Consider the following 20,865-nt stretch of genomic DNA (forward strand, 5'->3'; position numbering starts at 1 on the left):
GCCCTAATTTCACTCAACCAAATTATAAGCAGGCAGAGCACCTCTTCAGAGGCTGGGCAGGTAAACCTTTGTGCTGCTTTCTGGTTCCCCCCGCCTGTCTCATCTGTCCCCAAAATTGCTGTGCTCGCTTTGAACGGGACTGGCTTGGCCTTTTAGCCAAGACCTAACAAAAGATTGTCCCACAAGGAGTTTTGTATGTCTGGTGAAAAGCACAGTTAATTAGTTTCTGAAAACTTCTCAGTTTACACAGTAAATGCCTGCTTTCTACGCTACCAAAACTCAGTGGTGTAAATAATTATTTTATAAAAGCCCCTGGGAAAGAATCCCAGCTCCTGCACTGCTTTAATAAGGTTACAAGACTGATGAATATCGGTCCTTCCCGTCTTTCAGGTAACGAACAATGTTTCTGTACAACTTTCATTATCTTTCAAATTCCGGGTTAGCATTCACAGGCATCGTGTGGTTCGGGGCTCATTGTATGTGTGAGAACTACACTGCAAGCAACATTCATTTACTCCCTCGAGGGCAACGTTTGAAAGACTTGGGGGTCAAATGAATTCACGGTTATCACCGGGTCGAGATTTCGCTTTTAAGCTACGGCTCTAATCCTGCAATTTTAGGCAAAAATCCTGATGATTAAATATGAGTTTTGCTGCAGAGCAAGTCAGCAGGAGCAGGCTGCTTTGTGGAAAGTCAAACTACTGTTCGAGCTCTGGCTCCGCAGACCCGCGGCGTTTCCCGGCGGGAGGTGATGTCCCCCCGCGCCGCTCGGCAGCCCCCTGCCACTTCGGAAAGCCAGAGTCAAGTTTCCCTTCCCTCACTGAGGTATTCGCTTTAGAGAATGCTTACTTTGTCTGTGATAGTGTGAATTAAAAATATATTTCAGTTTAAATAAAAACATGGGGGTGGGGGGGAAACCAAAAGGCTTCCTTTTAAATTTTTGCTGTCAAAGGACAAAATTATAATTAAATTTACAGTTTGGTTGCACATGTCTCAAACAGGTAACATCTACTATTGAAAACAGAGTTTTTATAAATTCATAATTTATAAAGCGTGTATTTTTTGTACTCGGAAAGATGAGAGAGACTTTGTCAGATGGAGGTACCTGGGCAAGGTAGATTAAAGATACCAGATACGAGCTGTTAGGAAAACTCTCCTCCTGTACACCACCCTTACTCTAGGATCTGGCACTGTCGAGCTGCCCTGTGTGGGAGAGGGAATTGATTGTGTTCAAATGGAATTTTCTTTTTTTTTTTTTTTTTAAACTGAGAGTAGATCAGTCTTTGAGGTCAAACCCACCTCTCAGTCTTACGGAAGAGCTTTGCTCTTTGTTTGGCTTTTTGGTTGAACTCAGGGCAGGAGCCTCCCACGGGAGCTGCTCAGAGAGCTCATCCCTCCAGATGGCTTCACCACCGCCGATGGTGGGGAGAGCTGCTCCCTTGGACACATCAAAGCCACGTGCTGCAGACAGAGCATCGCTCCGCTTCCCACTGACTTACTGCTCCATACCCTTTCAGTTGTGTCATTTCTTTTCACACAATTGTTTTCTTCTAGACATTGTTTTCTTTTTCATTCATATATGCATAAGGCTTACCAAGAAATATGGCCCAGCTGACTATTTATGCATAACATGATATATTTCTATCAGATATAATACTGACTAGGCATACACATAATCCTTCATAGCAACTAATGGTTTGTGAGATTCCTACGGGTTTAATTACTCACAAATGTCAAAGTTTCAGAGAGAATAGTAGATAATCTCCAGCATCTTCTCACTAAATGTCATTATTATTGAACTAGCATTTGTCATGGTTTAGATTTTTATTTTTTTTAAATTCCTATTTTTTAAATGATTCAAGGAAAACAATTTTTGTCTATTTTTGGGCTTTTGCTTCCCTCTGCTTTAAATGCTCTGGTTACCATAAATCTAATTGTACAGCTCAGAAGCCTGCAAACTGCTCAAATAGCTTCTTACCTTTATAAATCTAAGTACGAAACATTTTTCATGTCAGTTCTCCAGATCTTTGTAAAAGGCATCTAACTGTGGCATTTTACCAGATGAGCAACATTGAGGTAGTCCTCAGTACAAAAATACTGACTCACTGCACAATAAACTAGCCTAATTTTGTGCTAAGTGCACTTTCTTCCCTTCTGATCTCCCAGAAACTCTTCTCTCAAGACTTCAGCTTATTATTGTCACTTGTTTCTACATGAGAAAAAAGCAACGTTCCTTCTTGCAAACAGAAACTTGGGCTGTAGCCCCCGGTATTGATCATCTCTGCAGATCTGGTTTAGATTCTGGCTGGCTTTGAACCTGCTCTTCTAGATGCATGACACTAGGATCCAACACCTACTGATTGAGCAATTTAAGACCCAACACCTTTTGTATTCATTCAGAACAAAAGCATCCAAGAGAGCAGAGCCTAAAAATAAAACTCAGCCTGCGCTCATGCCTGCCTCTCCCCGAGCTCTGCCACTTCTGCACCTAAGGAACAGCCACCCCTTCATGCTCCCACCGCTGAATTTCTTTATATCAGCCTCTATCAGCTACTGCTGAACCCAGTCTTTAGGTGAGCTTTCCAACCATTTTTTTAAATTATTTTTATTTGCTTATTTGTTTACTAGCTAGAGAGAGAAAGGCCTGAGCTCTGACAGAGCAAAGGAGATAAAACTCCCAAAGCACAGCTATCTCCCTCTGCCTCATGACTGCTTCTTCAAGTGCTTCTTTGGACCGTTCAGTTAGACCCACAAGACACTTCTGGTTTTCATTTGACACACCAAACTAGAAAAACATCACATTCAAAGGCCTTACAACCAGATTTATTAATAACCTTACCTGACTGCGGTCACACCCAGCATTACGGTTATTTACATGGTGATTCAGTTCCATTACAATTCACGTGCTTTTACGGCTCAGACAAATGTAGAATATAGTAATTGCCATTGAGTAATAGAATTAGCTTAATTTAATCATGATTACAGACACAAATTGCTCATGACAAATAAAATGAAACCCAGGGAAGAGGGGTAGGAGCTATGTAAATCTCCCCAGTGCACAGGGTTCCCCATCACAGAATGAATACTGGGAGCTGCTCTCTGGAAACTGGTGACTGGCGTGATGCCCGCAGTGGGCAGAGCCCACAAATATCCACCAGCACAAGAGATGCTTCAAATTTATATCCCAGCAAAATAAGTTAGATACATAAAGATACATAAAGCAGCAGCAATCTACTAAGGAAAAAATTCTGAGGTGCTCCCCTGTGAAATCACCAGTGCGTTGTGACGCAATCTACTTATCACATTTGCTATTTTTTGTGTGCGTGTGGTAATCTGGGATCACATACCTGTGGTTTCTCCATTCCAGAAAGAATGTCTTGAACCCTTTTTGTTTCTGAATCAAATTCTGTAAAATAGAGAATGTGGAAATAGGAAGAAAAAAATAAATGACAAAAAATTAAACAGATATGTCAACAATGTCAATTATTCTTCATAAATTTGTAAACAGGAGAGAGACAGACACATTACCTGCACGTGAGCATTAGCTGTTTTGCTCTTGTGAATTTAAGGTATGCAGTTACATGGATTAATATTTAAAAAGTTACAAAAGAGAAAAAGGAGGGAAAGAAACTTCCAGTAATTGCAGATATTCACAAAGTTGTGATTATTTGTAGAGGTGTCCACAAACAATGTAATTAATTGGGATTGCTTTCACAGAGCAAAAACATCCTGTTCCCTTCCAAAGCTTGGCTGTGGAAGAAGCCCAGAGGTTTCTACAGCTCAGTTACTGCTGAACCTAATCCTGGTTTGTTAACCAAACTCATCCTCACTCCACCAGCTGCGGAGCCGGGCTATCCGCCTGCTCGCCAGAGCACCAGGCTACCTACGGAGAAGACGAGCATCCTCATCCCGCACAGAGACAGCCCAGCCGAGCCGCGCAGGGTGCCTGCCCAGAGCCCCAGCACCCACCCCACAGCTACCTGTCCTTCAACGCTGTCATCAGGTAACGCTCAAAGCTCTTTCAACAGCCACCTTTAACTATGGGGTAACGACGGCACGCCAGGCTAATTCAGGTAATCCACCCTCTCTCCCTGAGCCTTGCGCCTGGCAGAGCAGCTCTTGCTCACAGCGCAGGGTGCGAAATACTTCCCCTAAATTAGACTGATTAATTGAGCAGAGAAGGTGCTACAGAGGCCGTCATCTGAGCGGTGGAATCAGCCTTTTCTCCATCTTGCCCCCAAAAGAAGTCCTGAGGTAAAACATCAGCTTAGAGTAATGAGGTGACACAAAGCAGCCTTATTCCTTTTGGACCGCAGCACAGAGAGGCCTCACTTTCCACTACAGTATTCTCTAATGGAAAACTAGGAACATATTTTTTCTGGGGTTTCCCCCCCCCCCCTTTTTTTTTTTAAAGTTAATGTAAAAAGTTTGCTAGCCAAAGCAGAAGAATACACTGCACCTAAAGCAAAGTGAGCAGGACCTCTTTACAAAAAGCGTACAAATCTGGCATAGGAAGCAAAAAATATTAATAAAGAAAAACTGGTAAGATCAGATCAACAGCTTTCACAAATCATTCCCCCAAAGCCTGACCTACTTCTCGTAGCCCAAGAATGTGTCTTTATTTTAGTCTGTGACCTGCTTTAAAAAAGTACATCATCTTTTTAAAAATTCCATGTGCTCGGCTGCCAGAAAATAGAATTGGCTGAATGCTGATGGCAGAACTCCAGTGTAAATGCCCATCTCTCCCTACAAGAATGCACCTTGGTGTGGAGTGGGAATGACAGATCTCCTGCTCCGTGCATTCCTGGATTCCTTTTAGTCTCAGCCACTTGGAAAAAGAATGGAGTAGTAATAATTCAGGAGGAGGATAGCACGATTGGTTTTTTCCATACTAGATAACCCTTAGAGTGTATTATAAAGTGTATAAACTGGCCAGATTTAGCCAGCATAAGAAAATATTGACTTGAAAAAATACACCGATGGACTAAAATGGCTAAGGAAAAGGTTGAGATGCTGATCCAAGTGAAAATGTCATCAAAGTTTGGGGTGTTTCAGAATTCAGGGCTCCCTTCAGCATCAGTAGAGAAGTAGGACTGTGCCACAAAAGCCTTGGATCCAGATCTGGAAACTGGCGAGGTCCTGTAGGCTTATCTCAAAGGGATGCTAATCAGAAGCAGCTTCTGCAGCTACAGAGTGTAACAAAAATGCTGCTACTATTTTATTGAAAGTTTATGGTTATTATGTCACCCCTAATTACAACCCCCAGAAGCTAAGTGTGAATCATTCTCAACCTTAAATCCCAAACATGTGGACTGAATTTTCTTTCCTCTCTCTGCTTTCTAGCAAGGATGCTATCTGTGTCACACTAAGCAGGAGAGGAAAATAAACCCCAAAGCGATCTCACTTCTCTCCCCCGTGAAGAACGATTGTTTTGTACAGTAACTAAGTCCTCTGACCCTTGCAGGTCAGGGCTGAAGGTTCAAACTGCTCCAAATACAGGAACTGACTTTAAGACCTAAGGGAGTTGGGTATACCCAGCAAATAAATAACTGAAAAAGTAGTACATCAGACTTCTCAATGAAGAATTCTGCAAAGGAAATTTCTTATATCAGCTCCCCAAATATGTAGCTTGTTCCCAAGGAGAAAGCTCTGAGTACCAGATACACTGTAGGTTTGAGTTATGCAGGACTATTATGTGGACACTGGATATTTATGTCACCAAGAGTTTATACAGATAAGCTGGAGGTGGAAGAAGAGAAGTCTTCTTCAAAGATTTTGGGGACAGGGAGAGAGAGAATGGGACACACACACAGACCTAAGGTGACAATGTGAATGTAAAAAAAATTAAGAATTAAAGTTGTCGAATAATACATATATATGGATGGACGCTGCATCCCATTTTCTAAAGACTAAGATGGATCAGATGGTGCACGTACGCTGACCAACTGTGTCAGATATCCCCCGCGCTGAACCTCCCGAGCGTTCACACGTGAGACTGGGCAGGTGCAAGGGATCACTTGCACACACGGTACACACCCCAATCATTTCACGTGCACGGAGCCGATGTATCCCCTGTCGCTGATTTGCTAATGCCATGAATCATTTTACAAGAAGAGCAGCAAAGACAGAAAAGTCTATAGTAAGAAGTGCCCTTTCATCACAAGCTTTGAAATCACTGTACCGCATGGAAAGGACAGTGTGTGCCTCAGAGCCCCGCACTGAATTAAAACCAAAAAAACCCCATGAATAATAGGTAATGCCCTGTGAAAATAGAGCAAATATAAAATTAAAGACAGAGAGCAATAAATACGCATGAGTGAAGAGGACCTCAAGAGAGGTCATCAAGCCCAATCTGTCTGAAAGCTAGAAAACAACAACAAAAAAACCCCTGCAAGACTGCCCCCTGGAAAAACTTGTTAATAAAACTGAAGCCAACCTTTTTGGGAGAGAGAAAGTAGCTCACAGAATTGTCGTAATCTTGCAGTATTTCAAATACTTAGTTTCCCATTTCAAGAGCCATAAAAATTCTCAGGCTTCTATGGATGGTTGATCTCCTTTCAGTAATAAACATAATTATTCACAGTCTCCTGAGCTAGACTAAGCTAAGGAGAGCGAGACCGGTTGTGAATCCCTGCCTCAGTAGGAAGCTGGTCTTACCTGCCAACGTCTCTCATAACACATTCAGTGTCAACCTCAACATCACATAAGATAAAAATCTTGTATGCTCTACGCTGATAATACAGAACTGGTGAAAAGCCTTTTTTCCTAGCTCGTTATTATTGTTACTCATCAGCCACTGAGGACTCTTCTACTACATCGGCTCACTGGAGCATTTAGGGACAAGGAGCATGAGCGTCTCCCAGACATCACAGATGCTGTCGTGGAAAAGCAGGGGAGAACAGGAGGAAGGAAAGAGGAAGCCTTGATGTAAAACAGGAGACTAAAATTCAGAAAAATTACCTACAACTGCTTGGGAAAGGTGGTGGGTGGCTGAGCATGATTCACCTACTTAGCACTAACTGTCCTTGGATAACAGACAGCTGGTTTGCTTTTAAATCTCTGTCTCTTCCTCAGCTAATTGAGCACTGAGTAATTGACAGGAACACATAAAAGCTCTGTACGTCAACCGCCCGACGTTAACACCGGGGTGTGCAGAGACCAGCAGCGGACGCGCTGCTTTCCTGCTTTGCCATGGGGAACAGGAGTTCAGTCACGTCAAGGAAGAGCCCAACTAACACTTCAGGTCATCGTCCCGCTTTAACTTTTCCTCTCAACATCTGTTCCCCACATCTGCCATGGCAAAACTCTTCCTCCTAGGAGGAAGCTGGGGGTGGGGATGAATTCCTTGTGAATGCTCAGTGGGGTCTTCTGAGGGACAGTCCAAAAATCTGAGTTATCCTGTAGATCTCAGTGTCTGAGAGATATTATAGCTGTCCCAAGCTACAGCATTAGGTTCTCATCCCCAGGCTGTGGGTTATTTGGATCCAATGTTTCAGACTAACCTTTCGCAGCAGAGAAGCCAGCTGTTAAGACCTGGACCACAACTCAGTTTGCATTTTGGTCATCTCTTTTTTTTTTCTTCTCTCCTCCCCCCCCACCCCTGAGTTTTGGGTCATAATCAAAACTCCACAGATACAACCAAGAGTAAATGCCCCTAAAAATTAAATGCTTTCCCAGCAGCTGTTTGGTGCTAACAGGGTTGCAGTGTTAAGTCTTGCTGAACTAAAGCCTTTTCTTATATGCTTCTCTCAGCCTGCGTCTATGTTCCTTTCTGCACGTACAGTACAAGTATAATTTTCAGACCTTTCCAACCATACTTTTGAACACCAAGCACAGCTTCAAAAAAACAAGGAAAAAGAAAAAAAACCCTTGTCATTTCAAGGTAAGTTTGAAGTTTCCATGAATAGTTTTCATGTTTGCATTAACAGCAGCTGTGTATGTAAATGGTTTGAAATAGCTAAAAGTTCTAAACTAATTAAGATTTTCCCATTGCAAATACACATTTTAGGTTTGTTCTGCATTCTTTCCTTTGCAGAGAGGAAAAGGTCCAGCTCAAGACTTAGCTTCTGGCCACAGAAAGTATTTACTGTTTCAACAGCCTTTCCATTCCAAGGGAATGACATCAGCACCAGCACTTCACAAACTTTTAGTCCGATTCTCAAGCAGAGCTCCATGCTCACAGATATGCCAGTCATAACATGACATGCTTTCTCAGAATTTGTTCCAGATTTATTGGGGCTGTGACCAGCTTTAATGCTATGAAAGATCTTTTATCAGTCACGTACAACACAACCTACAACCTGCAAGACAATGAACTCTTCAAAACACAGCCCAGCTCCTTCGTGAACTGCCTGCCAGCGTCAAAGCTTAAGACAGAAAGAAGAACACGTACAGACTTTTTCATTTCAGAGAATTGTACAAATACACAGAAAAAAAAATTTCTTTGTACAAGAACAAACCTATAACTGCAGATGCCGCGGCTGAGTCACAGAAACCAGGACTGGAGGGGATGTGACACGGTCATCGAGTTCATCCTCCTACACTGAAACACGATCATCTCTACCTAAACCTCTCCAGAGAGATGTCTGCCTAGCCCATTTTTCAAAAAATAAATAAAAATTAAATAAATAACCTCCCACCTTGTGATCATGGCAATCTCAAAACTTTCTTGGTGAGACAATCTACCACAGTATCTAACTCTGCTCATCATTGGGAAGATTATCTCCTCAACTCTTCCTGCTGCACCTTAAACCTATTACTCCTTTCCTGCACACCCACCGCGGATGATTTCATCACCACTTTCTTTGTTTCGACGGCATTTTTCTCCTTAAACAAAGCAAGCTCATTTCTTCCATACCTGTATTTACCAGACCACAGATCTCACTTACTGCCGTCCTCTGGAATGTTTTTTAAATCCTCTCCAGCCTTCTGAAGATGCAGTACCAGCCCTGGCCACCCCACTCCAGCCAAGACCCTAGCAGCACCAAGTAAGGAGCAACATACCCGCTTACACAGCTCATTTTGAGGTTTCTTCTCTTTGTCTACAGGGCAACCTGACTCCTAGTTTTTACAGTCTCCTATACCTCCCAGAACTACTGTGCAGAACTACGACACAGTAAAAACCCAAAAAGCAGGTCTGAGAAGGACTGGCTAAAGTGTAATACATTGCTCTTGTCTTGATCAAACTGTTTTTCTTTCAAGACCATTTTATTTCTCCTGTCCTGTCCTCCTTCCTCCCCCCTAACCCACCAAGCACTCTCAACCCTATCAGAGCCTGATACGGACTATAATTTAATAAGCATCAATCCTTATTCCATCCTTCAAGTCCTTAATGAAAATATTGAATAAAATTAGACCTAGGACAGATTCCTGCCTAATCCAGTTTGATGCATCTTTCCAGTTTGTCAGGGAGGCAGCCCAGTGCAGGGCAGGGTCACGGATGAACTGCAAGGCTATGTGCTGGCTAACAGATGTCATACTGAGAAGTATTACAAAATCCTGTATCACGCTGAACACACAGTGCTTTATGCAGCTCATCTCGGTGCCACTTTCACAACAGGCAAAATGGAGAGCCCTTTAGAATAAAAAAAAAAAAAACCTCGTGAAAGAAATGTTTCTATTCAAAACAGTCAATCACATCATGCTAGAATATAATACACCAAGGAAGATTATTAATTAAGCCTACAAATACCTGGGTGAGATTTCTAAATATTAAGTATTTCAAATTTCTGCTAATTACATGAAAGCTACTAAAACCACTAGCGATAAAGCACAACCGCAGCTCCCACGTCCAAGGTAGAAAGATCGATGTTAGTGTACTTTAAGAAGAGATCCAATCATTGAAATATGTTCTAATTCTTAAAAAATGGCTGTGTATGCGCATCTCACATAAGTTTTCCATTTCTAAGAGCCTTCCTACTGTTGCTATTTTAATGCTCCTGCTAAAATGCCTTACTTGATGTCTATGAGCTTATCTTTCTGTATTTGACCAAATCATACGCAGGTAGCAAAAAATCAATCCACTCCCTGAATAACTGAAGGCAAACAAACCAAAAACACTGCATAAATCCCAGAAACTTACCTTTTCAGATCTCAAATAAGAAAAAAAAATAAATCTCTAGCCATCCTGACTCACTGGGATGTGAAGCAAAAGCATAACCGAAGCGTTTGCCTCAACGCCACTGTAAACTAGGCATAAATTTAATCACCTGTTTCAGAGATTTCCTGGCCATAGTCCGCATCTATTAATCTGCTAGTTTCACCTTGACTGCTTCAGTATCCTCCTGTCAATGGGGCAGGATATTCCAAAATACCTGGGGCGCAAATTCACATCATATACTTTGTCTCTCTGCTTCTTTAACAAAAGATACCTGCTACCGCATGGATAAGCATCAGATGTTTGCACATCAAGCAGACGTGGAAGCACTCAGACGTATGTAATGAAGTCACTTCTGCAAAAATGTGTTTTAAAAAGAAACATAAGTGCATTCAATCCTCCCTGCTCCCTAATATTGTTTTGATGTATATTTTTCATTGGGATGGAGCAAGGAAAATAAGATCAGTAGTAACCTACAAGGGAAACAAAATGCTGGATGCAAGGGACAAACGGAGTGTAAGTGACACGTTGGGTTTGTTTTTCTCTGCTTCGTTCCTGCTACTGCTGGAAGACAGCAATAACAACTCCTACTTTATTGGCTAAAGATCTGAGCGAATTCCTACTGTGAACACGCAGTTGGTCCATTAGAAGGCAGAAAAGGGCTTTCTTAGTAAAATATAGCAACCCCTCATCTCTATCACATACATTTTACATCTTAAGAAAGCGCTTTGTGAGAGGTACAAAGAAGATAACAGAGGCGATGCACTGCATATGGCTGCAGCTGGCTGGTTTGAAGGAACACCAAATTAAACAATGACATAACCCACAGAAACAGAGAAAGCCCAAGCTGAATCTGCTGGAACAACAAACAACTTACACACAGGACCTCTTCTTACAGCGCTCTCTTTCGTACTTGCTTTAGCTTATTTTCTGTGTCAAAATACTTATTTTTGTATTTTCAGCAGCTTCCTTTTGCTATTCTGTAACAGCAGCCGGCACGCTATGTGGGTTTGAGAAGACGGCAAAAGCTTTGCAGATAAACAAGGGCTGGCTACACAGGCTGCCACGGGCAGTGGCCACCCCTCCATCTTTCTGTCAAGTACACTTTTAGAATGGCACAGCTGATCCGTAACAAAAGTGGCTAACCGAGAATAGCTATTTAAGTTTCTAATTATTTTTATTAGCATAATTTCAATGCTACAGGCTGCAACTTCAAAGCGCTCTTCTAAGTTGCGTTGGCATAGGCAAAAACTCCTGTTCGAGCAGGCAGGCACGCAGCATCCCTGTGTGTGAGACAGGTGGAGGTACGCTACGTGGTAATGCCTCCTCGTTCTGGCAAACCTCATGTGTGTAACAGCTAGTAACACAGTTCAATCTTGGTGGCTAAAAATCTTGAGCCTCTCCAGCTTATCACAGAATCATAGAATGGTTTGGGTTGGAAGGCACCTCAAAGATCACCTAGTTCCACCCCCCTGCCATGGGCAGGGACACCCTCCACCAGCCCAGGTTGCCCAAAGCCTCATCCAACCTGGCCTTAAACACTTCCAGGGATGGGGCCTCCACAACCTCTCTGGGCAACCTGCGCCAGTGCCTCACCACTCTCACAGGAAAGAATTTCTTTCTAACATCTAATCTCAATTGACCCTCCTTCAGCTTAAACCCATTGCCCCTTGTCCCGTCACTACACTCCCTGACAAACAGTCCCTCACCAGCTTTCCTGTAGGCCCCTTCAGGTACTGGAAGGCCGCAATTAGATCTCCCTGGAGCCTTCTCTCCTCCAGGCTGAACAACCCCAACTCTCTCAGCCTGTCCTCACAGCAGAGGTGCTCCAGCCCTCTGATCAGCTTCGTGGCCTCCTCTGGACTCGCTCCAACAGCTCCATGTCTCTCCTGTACTGGGGCCCCCAGAGCTGGACGCAGTACTGCAGGTGGGGTCTCACCAGAGCGGAGTAGAGGGGCAGGATCCCCTCCCTCGACCTGCTGGTCAGACCTCTTTGGATGCAGCCCAGGGCACAGTTGGCTTTCTGGGCTGCAAGCGCACACTGCCGGCTCATGCTGAGCTTCTCATCAATCAATGCCCCAAGTCCTTCTCCTCAGGGCTGCTTTCAATCCACTCCTTGCCCAGCCTATAGTCGTGCTTGGGATTGCACCGACCCACGTGCAGGACCTTGCACTGGGCCTTGCTGAACTTCATGAGGTTTGCACAGGCCCACCTCTCCAGCCTGTCAAGGTCCCTCTGGATGGCATCCCTTCCCTCCAGCTTGGTGTCATCAGCAAACTTGCTGAGGGTGCACTTGATCCCGCTGTCCATGTCGCCGACAAAGATGTTAAAGTGCTTGATCTAAAGTGCTACCCCTATCAGCTGAGGGATACGGCAGGTTCAGCGTTTGGCCCGGGAGGGACGTACAGCGCTGCCCCGTGGGCTGCACGCTGAATTTGCACCAGGAGGCACAGCAGCTCAGTGGTACCGGTCAGAATATACAGACAGGCTTTGAAAAGAAGTTTTTCTTCTCTAGTCTCATCCCTTCTAGGTGAGCATTCGATATCACTACCCCGTAGCCCGCTGCAGTTCACAAGGTGTGATACTATGAGACTGAAATCAACGGTTAAAAAAAAAAAATAACCAAAACAAAAAAACCCCAACAACAAAACACAAAACCAACCCAAAACCAAGAAAAAACCCAAACAAAACAACAACAAAAAACCCCCCACAATCAATTAAGGAATTATTTTAATGAATTGCTGTCCTTTCCGGTACCTTGCTTAAGGCGCAGGAAGGTGCCTAAGGACTGCTGAGGGAACTGGTATAAGTGAAATTATTTGTGTTTCTTTGTTTTTAAAAAAGCATTAGCTCTCTTCTTTCTTGACTTTCTTCCTTTTCTGTGTCTTTTCATTTCTGATTTGGTTGGATTGATATGTATCAAGTATATGTAGCTCCTCTTTGCAAAACATTTTCCCACCTAGTCTTTCAGGAGTTTGTAAGCAGTCTACCTGCACTTGCCATTAATGCCTCCCATTTCTAAAACCAAAAAATTTTCTTGATTTGACAAGACCACCAAAAGCCATCCTAAAATTCTCCTGGAGCTCCTGACTCCCACTTCCAGGTAAAAATCTGATGTTTCATTCCCACTACAAACTCTGCCAAACGTTAATCTTTTCCTAGATACAACAAAGTTCTTCAAACCTTTCATGATATTCTACAATAGCACTAAAAATTACTGTCTTCTGTTCCCAGCCGGGTCACCGATGGCTCTGTCGCATCCCACCACCAGCTTGAGAAGCAGCAGACAGCACAGGCATGGCTCCATCACTCTCTGGTCCCCCTGCTGTGACAGCCAGCCATGGCAGAGGTGATCCCTGCATCCTCAAAGAACTGAGGTGGAAAGCGCAATCCCTACCAAACACAGACTCTGACAAGTCTCCGGTGTCACCAGTTAAGGGTTTTGAATCCTGTGACTGCTGCCCCATGCCAATCAGGAAACGTTTTTTTTTCTCTGAAATAGTCTCCAATGCAGGGGGACAATGGCATCAGCACTGAACCCAAAATAAAACTTACTTTTTCTTGACCTTCAAAAATATGACCATGTGAAATATGGCCAATAAAAGCCTTTGATAATCTGCCCGTTGCACACAATAGCAGCGTTTTCCTCGTCAAACAAAACTAGCAAAATAACCTGCAAAACTGCGTATTTGCACAGGAAAACAATCAGACAGCACAGACGAAATAGACTCCTTAGGAGCTCCAAACTCGGTTGGGATTAAACGGAGCTCCTCAGCCAAAATTAACAACCTCCTTGGCAATGAACCTCGTAAAGCCACTGAGTTTGCTACAACAAGATGAAGGCAGCAGAGCGCTTCCCCAATGCAAAGGCATAAGGCTGCCCATTATAGTCTAAGCAACTTTAAGAAAACAACTGCAAGCCAAATTTTGCCCTTAGTCACAACTCGTCAACCTCGCTTGATTCAAAGAAGAAATTAATGGAGAAATGTCTTCTTTAGATTTCACCATGGGTAATGCAAAGTGCTTTGGGGTGCTAGGTTTTAGTGATAACCACTATTTCACTCTCAAATATAGAGTCAGAGAGATCTATTCAGCCTTTATGAGAAGGTAAGCAGGGAAAGCTTTTCCTAAAACAGGATAAAAGCAGAAAATGTGTCATCTTTTCACTGCTCTTGATTTTGTCTTGACATTTACATTAAAGCAGAAGTGTTATTTCTAAGCACTACTTATATTATCTGCATGTTTTTAAGAGATGTTAGACTCCATAAGAAAAGTCTGTTTTCAAGAAAAAAAAAAATCACTCCAAATTTAATACTTGAAATAGGAAGATTTTTCATGGAGCCTGCAGTGGGATTTCTCACTGTCAACCTAGCGAACGGCTGCAGAGGCAGGATATTTTTTGAATGAACTCCAGCCTAGCTTTTCTGTTACCGATGTAAATTATCGACCTCCTTTTCCAGATAAAAACTACGAGATAATCAGATTGCAATGAGTGGTGGTGGTGATCACAGTAATCCAGGAAAAGCAAGAACACTCTTCTCTTTCCACTCAAGCCCAGGCACTACAGCTCAGAGATGGGGAGATGAAGAGCTCCCACTCCCCTCTTTAAATCAACCCAAACACCTACAGATTGACAGCAGAACAGCAATAAGTTATCTTTCTCGTGACAGATGACAATCAACTTTCTCGACTAATCCCAGCCTAATCCGTTTTGCAGTCAAGTCTGAATGATGAACTATGTGACCTAGAATTATATTAAACAGAACATTTAATAAAGATCAGGTGCTAAATTCCTACAACGTAAAGGAACAAAAAGGCTGATGTGATGTTATCGGTGCCCTCCCATGCCTGTGACGTGAAGATTGCACTCAAGGGTGTTTAAAAAACCTGATCTATAACATCTGTACATTAGCAGTCCTGCATGGGATGAGGGCAAAATACAATCTCAGATAGGTGAACAGCCAGTTTCACCACCGAGAATCTTTCCAAATATGTAAAATATTGTACAGAAATATCCACCTGATTACAGATCGCTGGGAAGGCTTCAACAAAGCTGCAGGAATATTAACTCGATCTGGATTTCATTGCTGAAATGAAGGCAAAAGTCACATGAATCACGGTAAATCAAAGCAGCTGCTTCTAAGCACAGCTCCTTACAGGAAAAAAATAAACAAAACCCCAAACTCAAGCTTCAGGACAAAATCTTTTATAACAAACCTTGGAGAAAATCAAAACGGCTGCTTCATTGTAGATGAAGATCTGTCCGTTCTGTTACCTGCAATACTCAGAGCATCACCCCGCATTTCCAAAAAGAAAGTTTTTTCCCCCCACAAAACAGAAAATATACTGAAGGTCACAAAGACTTCTGAAATCAAATTCCACCCTTCCTCAGAAAAGGAAAACTAACCCATGGGCTTTGTAGTACAGCCCGAGAGACTGAGGTAAACAAATCCCATTAACTTCAGCGGGCCATGAAATTTCATTTCACCGCCTTTGCAAATCCAAATGAATATACAGACGGACATTGTTCAGAACATCTGGGTATACAAATAAGGGTTGTTCATTAAATTATTAGACTTAAAGGTGTTTTATTTTGTATAGTCCGGAGGGAGGAAATGTTCCACCTCTTCCCTATAAATACCCTCTCCCTTCTGGCTCAATGTCCCAGATATTTCCAAATAAGGGAAACACGGTTCCCGTCCTTTGTCGGTGGTCCACGTTATCTCCTGCTAACTGGTGAGAATACACTGTTTATCTTGCTCTGAAGCTCTGAGACCTTTGTGCAACTCTGCTCCCCAGCACGGGGATTTAACCACTGAGCATTTAAGCAGGATGAAAACGTACTTGATGTGTTTTTTTCTGGTGGGCGGATATCTACAAATTACATAAACTCCTAAGAAAAAGTCTCAGATTTCAGTATTCTGGATTTGACTGTCAGTTGCAGCAGAAGCTGCAAATTCTTGAGATAATACAAAGATCCTCTGGGGGAAGAGGTTGTGCCTTACGTCATTCAGCATGGACTTCCTGATAAATCGTGGAGCAGATAGCTTATCCAGCTCCCCCCGCCAAGGAGATCCTGCTGGCAGTACAAGACAAGGGAGGGATGAAAGCAGATGAGAAGAAGAATATGGGAGTCTACAGGGGTTGAACAGGATTGTCAAGAACAGCCTCGGAGAAAAATTCCAGCCCCCCGTCAAAGGGGTTTTTAAGTCACCAATAAGGTCAAACGAGAGCCCTGGAGCCAGATTTCCCCACTCTTTACTAGGTATGTCCTGCACTCTCCTAGGTGGGCTTTGAGCTCTGTTTCTAGCCAGCTAGCACACTTACAAAGATTAGGGAGCTTTGACTGAGATTCATTTTGCCTGAGCTTCTGCGATGAGACTGAAAAATATAACCAGGATCACGGTCACCCATTCCTGCCCCCTCTGTGCCCCAGAGCCGTGGATGCCCAGGAGACCAACCCTCAGAGCAGCTTACAGCCACGCCAGCCGACACGTATCCATGGCTATCCTGACGTTTTGTTTGCATTTCCAGTTACAAAAAGTCTGGATGAAACCAAGTTTGACACATTTATGTTTGCCTTTAAAATTAGCTGAGACTCAAGATGGGAGAATATTGTGCCGTTAATTTAAGAGGCGATGCTCTTATTTAGCTGATGAAGATAATCTCTTATCAACAACTTCTGGTGCCTAAGTTATGTAGCCAGTTCTTTAGTCTTTCAAGATAAGTGCATAAAAATAGAGCGTGAGTATCTCCTCTTTCCCTGCCTCAGCATGTACGTATCTTTTTTATATATGTATACACACGCATCTTAGCAATTCTTTTTCCTGAAGACATAAATTAAACCTGATCTGGATAAATTCTTGCATGCATACAAATTGACATGAACTTGGGAATGTACTTTGCTTGAACTCTGCACGACGTCAATATGTTTCTAAGATGTTCATCAGTCTATATAGAGCTTGCTTAAGTGGTTACTGTATGTAACTATTAGGTAAAACAGTCTTTGGTTAAGAATCTGTGTGGCCCAGCTAATGGAGTTGATTCTGGTACACAAAAGGTGTATACTCCCAGCATGTTAGAAGTATCTGAAAGTCAGAACCACTTTGTTTTCTGCCTGGACGAGCAATTGCACAGCCTATTATTTTAGAGAAAATACAAAAGATAACGAATGTTTATGAAGTAGGCATATTTCCAAATAGAAACAAACAAAACCACAAGCTCGGTCATGATGTAAGAGATAAGGTAGAGGCACGAGGATATCGCCTGGAAATTCCCTGGTGTCACAAATTAACTGCGGTTTCTCAAGTTCAGACTAGCGCCCTAATTAATGCATCCTATTTCCTCTCATTTATTAAAACTTAAATAAGAACAGCATGCACACAACACATATTTCTAATTAGATATGTCTAAACAACTTAGCCCAGCAGTATTATTTGCTGAAACTATTAAAAAAAACACGCAGTAAGAACAGTAATACTATTCAGATTTCAAATGTGATGCTGATCTATACTCACAAGATTCAACACGTCTCTGTTTCCAGTAAATATTATTTCACATTTCATTACTTGGTATAATACTAAAATTCACATATCCTGACAGATGTATTTTAGTCTTCAGAGTGGTTTTTCCCATGTTACTAATAAAATCACTGTGTCAGTTTTGACGGGTTGTCTTCAGGAGACAGTCTTGTTAATTCTCCTCATTTTATAGAAGTAAATACATTTAGGGAAACCAGGGAAGCTGTGCTTATGTGGGGGTATTTTCTATGTCAGCAGAAGAACCATTTATGACAAATTTTGTCTGCAGAACATTTCTACATTGGCATAACAGTGGTCTTTTTTAGTATGTACCAAATCATCAGTTCCTGGCTAGAAGAACAGGAAAGTTACATATATTGCCATAATGTTTCTCAGCCTCTGTGCTTACCTGGACCAAAAGTGATGAAACTACTCTTTTCAAGCTTTTAAATCTATAGGGTATTACAGGTACAGATACATAAGCCCAATAAGCTTGGAAAACAGATTCAAGACCAAAATAGAAAAGAATTGACAGGATCTAGAATGAGTAAGTAGAGGAACTTCGCCTGGTTCCTGTCTGCACTGAATCACAGCTCCCTCATTTTCCCTTTAATTCACAGGCTCTGGATTAAAAAAACTTGATACAATTAAAAAAAAAAAAAACCTCCCACCACACACACACACACACTTTTCCTAAATATATTTAAATGTTATAAAGAAGAGAAGAAGAACATGATAGGGTTGTATCAAGAAAGCAGCAGGCCTATGTATTCTATACGTTGTCACCCACTCTGCATCATGTACCGACGGCCTGCAGAGCGTACCCCACGCAGCTCAGGGATATTTGCTGGTACTAGTTTTCGCTAACACCAGCCCAGGCGAGCCATACCAGTCAACTTTCCTTCATCTCAGAACTTCTGTTTTGCTCAGTTAGGTCCTTTAAAAATGTTTCCAAATTAAATCAGCCATAGTTACTAAGTTCTCTTGCTAAGCCCATTTTCCATGTGTTCCTGACACATTCACCTCGAAGAAATGAACACATAGAGCTAGCCACATCTCAGAAATGTCCATCAGCGATGCAGGCAGGAATATGAGGCATCCGAGGCAATGGTTTTCACCTTTAGGAATACCTGAAGGCTGCTTCAATGCACAAAATCAGATTTAAAACCCCTCAATGATAGGAAAGCAACATCTTTGAGTTTTTAAACTGGTTGTACACATACAACATGGTACTACAAAAGTTTATGATCTATCTATTGTCTACAACTCTTTGAATTAAATAATTCCAATCTTTTTTTCCTCACTTCTCCATAGGTAAAGTGTGCCAACTCCACGTGCAAGAAACCAGCTGCTCAGAGGAGTAAAATGGACACCGAGTCGGCATCTGGGCGCCGCTTTGGGCAGCTGAAAAGCAAGTCTGCTTTTCTGCAACTCAGGAAGAGGCAAACGACATCAGCCAGTTCCAAAAAGCGTTCAGACACATTCACAGACAACAGGCTGACAAGCGGGCACCCAAAGGACTAGGCAGGACTAAACCCTCTGTCGTGCCCGACAGGTCCGGGTGCCCGTGGAGGAGCAGGGACCGGGGCGCAGGATGGGGCCGGGCTTGCAGGCTCTCCCCCAGCAACATCGCCATCACGACTGCTGAAGACAGACCACTGGGCCTCTGCTCTGACCCAGTAGGGCCAAATCTTCTCAAACCACCAAAAAATGATCTTTACAGAACGCTAACATCAAGATGCATGTGACCCCCCCGGAGCTGCCTCCCTGCCCAGGCTGGGTCTGTTTATTCTGGCACCCAGTTCCCAGCACCCACCCAGCTCCCGGACAGGATGCACGTAACAATCCATCTCCCGCTTTCTACTTTTACCCATTTGAAGTGTTTTAGCTTTGGCTATCTTAGGTTCTTCAAACTTCAATGAGGATTTAGGGGGAAAAAAAAAAAATCTGATCTGAAGAAAAAAAAAAAGATGTTTTATTAGCAAATAGGCAAAAGCATTATAAGAATGTTCAAAACTGCTTATGTTCCCACAGTATTTGCAGCCGCACGCAAAACTTCTCAAACTACCAGATCGCTACATGACCAAGAAGTGAACCACTGAGTGCATGAGAAGGAAGTGACTCAGACTGAAATTCATAAAGGACAGCATGAATGGGACAGGATTTCCGCTCACAGCTCTTTTTACATGGCAAGGCTCCTTTATAGAAAAAACCCAAACAACAACAACAAAAAACCCCAAACCCCTTGATCCCTCCTCTCCCATTCAGTTTTTAAAACAGCTCTGCAGAAAAGCTACAGTATGGATTTTAAATCAGAATCCCTACATCATACCTTCAAGTCTTCTGCCTGAATAAGACATGATCCATCCCACCAGAACAAATGCTCAGAATACTGTTAACTTTTCAGACAATTATAAGCCATCAGTTTCCTTTTTCTCTCCCCCCACCCCCCCCAATTGCATATTTCCAGCATAAACTAGAAATCTTTATTTACAAGTGCACGTCCCAACATAAAGACACGATGCTGTCAATGGACAAGGCCAGAGGAACTGCACTTATATCCCCCATCTGTAACTTCCCTACTGAAAAGAGGTCCTGATGCTGTGCTATAGGACCAGCCTGGGAGGAGGGTGCACCATAGAAGTACCAACATATTTTTAACGTATCATCATGCTGTATAGAGTGGCAGAGCGAAGCACATGCCGAATCCAGGAGGTGACTGAATCAAAAGTACTCCAGAGTCATTTACTTACTTTATTTCAGTACCATTGATGATGCTATCGCCCCATTTCTTCTAACAGTGCTGATTCAGATTTTTGGAAAACCCCTGGTTCTTTTAATATTGGAAGGAGGCAGTAAGTTATCAACACGTGGCAGAGTTTTCCTTCACTTTCCTTACTCAAGTGTCAGGGGCGTCATACATGCAGCGAGCGTTCATTTTGATGGAGAAGTACATCGTTAACTTCAGTATCTCATGTCTTGTGATTTATGTCATACCTTTTCAAGGAAAAAAGCAGAGTTGTCCTTGCAATGTACACTGAACATTTTCTTCAGTGTTATTTTTAAAGTACTCCGTAATAACCTCAGCAGAGTTGTAGCAGAGAGCGCTTGGAGGTGCTCAGAAAGGAACAACACTCTCCTCAAAGAAATTACTACTGAGAAACAAGGAGCAGGACAAGCATTTACTTAAACACAGGGGTAGCAGATCCAAGAACAGAAATGCCTATCTTCCACTTCCCCATCACAAAC

The 20,865-nt window shown here is 42.7% G+C and overlaps 1 protein-coding gene across 4 annotated transcripts in view; it reads right to left on the bottom strand.

The window, feature by feature from the left end:
* The window catches only part of FNDC3B (fibronectin type III domain containing 3B), a 206,249-nt gene that overhangs the window by 68,014 nt on the left and 117,370 nt on the right, over window positions 1-20,865 (bottom strand). For all 4 annotated transcript variants that reach the window (XM_054834918.1, XM_054834919.1, XM_054834916.1 and 1 more), the window contains exon 7: window positions 3,348-3,406. In XM_054834918.1, the coding sequence (XP_054690893.1) occupies window positions 3,348-3,406 (59 nt within the window). The remainder of the gene's footprint in view (window positions 1-3,347; window positions 3,407-20,865) is intronic.

The sequence above is a fragment of the Grus americana genome, chromosome 9 (assembly GCF_028858705.1).
Source record: "Grus americana isolate bGruAme1 chromosome 9, bGruAme1.mat, whole genome shotgun sequence".
Classification (NCBI taxonomy): Eukaryota; Metazoa; Chordata; class Aves; order Gruiformes; family Gruidae; genus Grus; species Grus americana.